General features: G+C 34.4%; 1 protein-coding gene across 1 annotated transcript; it reads right to left on the bottom strand.

The window, feature by feature from the left end:
- Nucleotides 1-639: 639 nt before the first annotated feature.
- Nucleotides 640-1,250, bottom strand: LOC131951806 (schistosomin-like). The gene is made up of 3 exons (XM_059314208.1): nt 1,161-1,250; nt 871-1,021; nt 640-742 (listed from the first exon to the last, which is right to left on the bottom strand). The coding sequence occupies exons 1-3, from the start codon at nt 1,198-1,200 to the stop codon at nt 640-642; spliced, it is 294 nt and encodes a 97-aa protein (XP_059170191.1). The 5' UTR covers nt 1,201-1,250.
- Between the last annotated feature and the right edge of the window lie 1,611 nt (nt 1,251-2,861).

Raw genomic sequence — 2,861 nt, 5'->3', positions numbered from 1 at the left:
AGTTTAACTATACATAAAAATAGTTTTTTTTTTCAAAATATTCGTAAAAATATGTAACAAAAAATACACGTTGACTGTAGCCCTATTCAATCATGATAACATGATCAATGTAAAACTATTTAAAAAGAAAATACCTCTTTAAAGGTACGTTTATGGTCGAATACTAATACAACATAGATTAGTAGTGTATACTATATTTATTACTTTTTAAAAATGAGTTTCCCATTTAAATCAAGCATATTAGTAAGCTTTATTAATTAAGAAAAAATAAATAATTAAGTTAAAATTTAAGTTTTTATTCAACAAAACATAACAATGAACAAAACAAAAAAATGGGAAAGTAATAACGTTTTAAAATAGGTTATTTAAGCATGTAAAATTAACAGTTCGTTAAAAAGCTTGGTCATAACTCGTTTGTTAAACCTACCTGTATGATTAGAAAACGGTAATCTGTGAAATGGTAATAAAATATTATTAGATGGTATGGTTTCATATTCAATTCACTTTTTAGTAAGAATAAATCAATATAGTTGGTTTGAATTGTTTTTTTTTGTTGTTTTTTTTGTAATTGAAATTAACAGGGCAGTTTGTCATTTTGTTTCTTTTAGAACTTTAAAACACGTATCATATCTCACCTGTTTAGAAAACGGTAGGAACCTCGGAGATGTCATCTGTACATGGTGTACTCTGCCAACTTCGGCCACAGTCAACATCTGGTCTGGTGGAGGATTTCATGCCGTTTCTGTGGGATACAGTTAGGACATTGGTTAGGCTCTATACACAAAGTTATTTGATACGTTTATACAGCTAGCGATAGTTGAACTGTTCGTGAACAGTCTAACTAAGAAACAAAAACCCTGCTGAACCCACCTGCAAAATTCGAACTTCTTCCTGCATTTGCCGCAAATAGTTTTTGTCTCCTGGCCATTAGACAAACAAAATCTGGCTTGTTTAGCTGACTCGAAACATTGGAATGCGTCGCCTGACTTAGGGCACCAGTAGTTTTCTGTTGCTAGGACGGCTAGAATAAAAAAAAAAGGTTTCAAATATGACCAATATTAAAATGATTAAATAACAGTCATCTTAATAAAAGTTATCATATTGAAATTTATCTTTAAAAAAGTCATAAAATGACTTTGATGAAATGAAGTTAAACTGACCACAGACGACGAGAGAGAGGAGAAAAACTTCTTTGATCATCTTGGTAGAGCTGGCGTCTAGGTGAGTACTGCAAGAGTTGGGTGACGAGCACAGAGACAGGCCTCGCTTTTATAGGGCGAGAGTTGATTGCTTTTACTGAATTGCAGTTATTTGAATCAATTAAGTATTTAAATTAATTACCCCGTAATACGTCTCTCTCTCTCCCCTCCCCCCCCCCCTCCCGCAGCAGTGGGAGGAATAAACTAATTGTCATTATCCGCGTTTGTCAAATAACACGTGGGACTGTTCAATTTTTTTTATTAACTCAAAGTTATACATTTTTAAATATAACTCAGGTCGTTCATTTGATTTTTTTCCAGTTTTACTAATTGTATAAATGAATTAATAACGAAGCTTGTAAACTAAAACGTCTGTTAACTTAAAATATAGCCATTCATGTCACGAATTTACTTGTGTCTGTAAGTTTTACAAGATTATATGAATAATAATTCTTCTTTTTCTGCGTTCTTAAATTTAGTGTTGGATGAGATTCCCTCCAACACAATAAATTATACGTGTCAACTTGTTATGTATGGCACATTGGAGCTTGCTTCCATAGTCTAAGTCCGACCAAGAACAAACTACAAGACATCTATCTATAGTTGTCTCTCCTGGGTTGCTGTCCCCAGCTATCGAGCCTCTTCTGCCCGAAGGTTCGAACTCGAGACTTTTTTGTTTAGTAACCATGAGCGTTGCCGACTCGACCACGCCGACCACTGTAATAATTCGAAATGTAAAACGTAAAAATAATCGGGAAAAAAAAACAGAATACTTTTCACAGCTATTTCCAAATATGTACTGGTCAAGAATGTCAAAATTATACTTAGTTTAAAATTGGACACGGCCATTTCTCAAGAATCTGGGTTGTATTAGCATTCAATAATTATACTTAGGTTCCCTAAAAAATATCCCTTAAATATTGTGCTGAAATATTTTGATTTATCTGCATTAATATAACATTTTTTAAAAGTATTCTGATGGTCTAAATTTGTCCATGGTTCTTGTAACACAAGAAAAAAAAACTAATTGATTTTCTTACATAGTAAATCTTCAGACAGTTGTCACCACTGATTATTTTTATTTTAACACCATCCGCCACGCCTATTTATGCCACTATAGCAAATGACGCAATTGTTAACATTTTTTTCACCATTAGATGCCTCTATAGCACATGTCAACATTTGTTAAGATTTGCTCACCGGTTGATGCCGCCATTGCATATGTCAACATATGCCAACATGCGTTCATCATTAGATGCCACTATTGCATATGTCAACATCTGTTCACATGTGTTAACATTTGTTAAAAATTAAATGAAGTGAGCAGAGTGGGACTGACATCACGTGCATGTTTGGAGCTGTCTAGTAGACACGTGAGTTGACAGCCCGAGGTCATATGAAATGTCACGAGGGCCTGGAAGTCTGGCAATTAACTGAAGGTTAATGTTATTGCTCATTAATACGTATCGGAAACACAGTCATTAGGGGTCGACCATACATGACGTCATACTCGTAGGGGGGAGGGTGATTCCGTAATTTTGTGACGGTGTGTGATGAGGGAGAGGGGGGGGGGGGTGGTTCAGATGGTGTGATGTCACTTTTTTGCATTATAAAAAAGCAATGTTAGAAAATGTTTTAGCCGTTATTTCGAGTTTTAGAAAA

Source organism: Physella acuta, unplaced genomic scaffold (genome assembly GCF_028476545.2).
Source record: "Physella acuta isolate Inbredline_101_S28 unplaced genomic scaffold, ASM2847654v3 ptg000829l, whole genome shotgun sequence".
Classification (NCBI taxonomy): domain Eukaryota; kingdom Metazoa; phylum Mollusca; class Gastropoda; family Physidae; genus Physella; species Physella acuta.
Note: the sequence above shows the minus strand (reverse complement) of the source record. Positions and strands in the feature narration are given on the sequence as shown.

Coding starts and splice junctions, on each gene's coding strand:
- LOC131951806 (XM_059314208.1), bottom strand. CDS start 1,200: ATGATCAAAGAAGTTTTTCTCCTCTCTCTCGTCGTCTGTG. Junction 1,022..1,160: donor CCTCTCTCTCGTCGTCTGTG/GTCAGTTTAACT, acceptor TTTTTATTCTAG/CCGTCCTAGCAACAGAAAAC. Junction 743..870: donor AAGAAGTTCGAATTTTGCAG/GTGGGTTCAGCA, acceptor TGTATCCCACAG/AAACGGCATGAAATCCTCCA.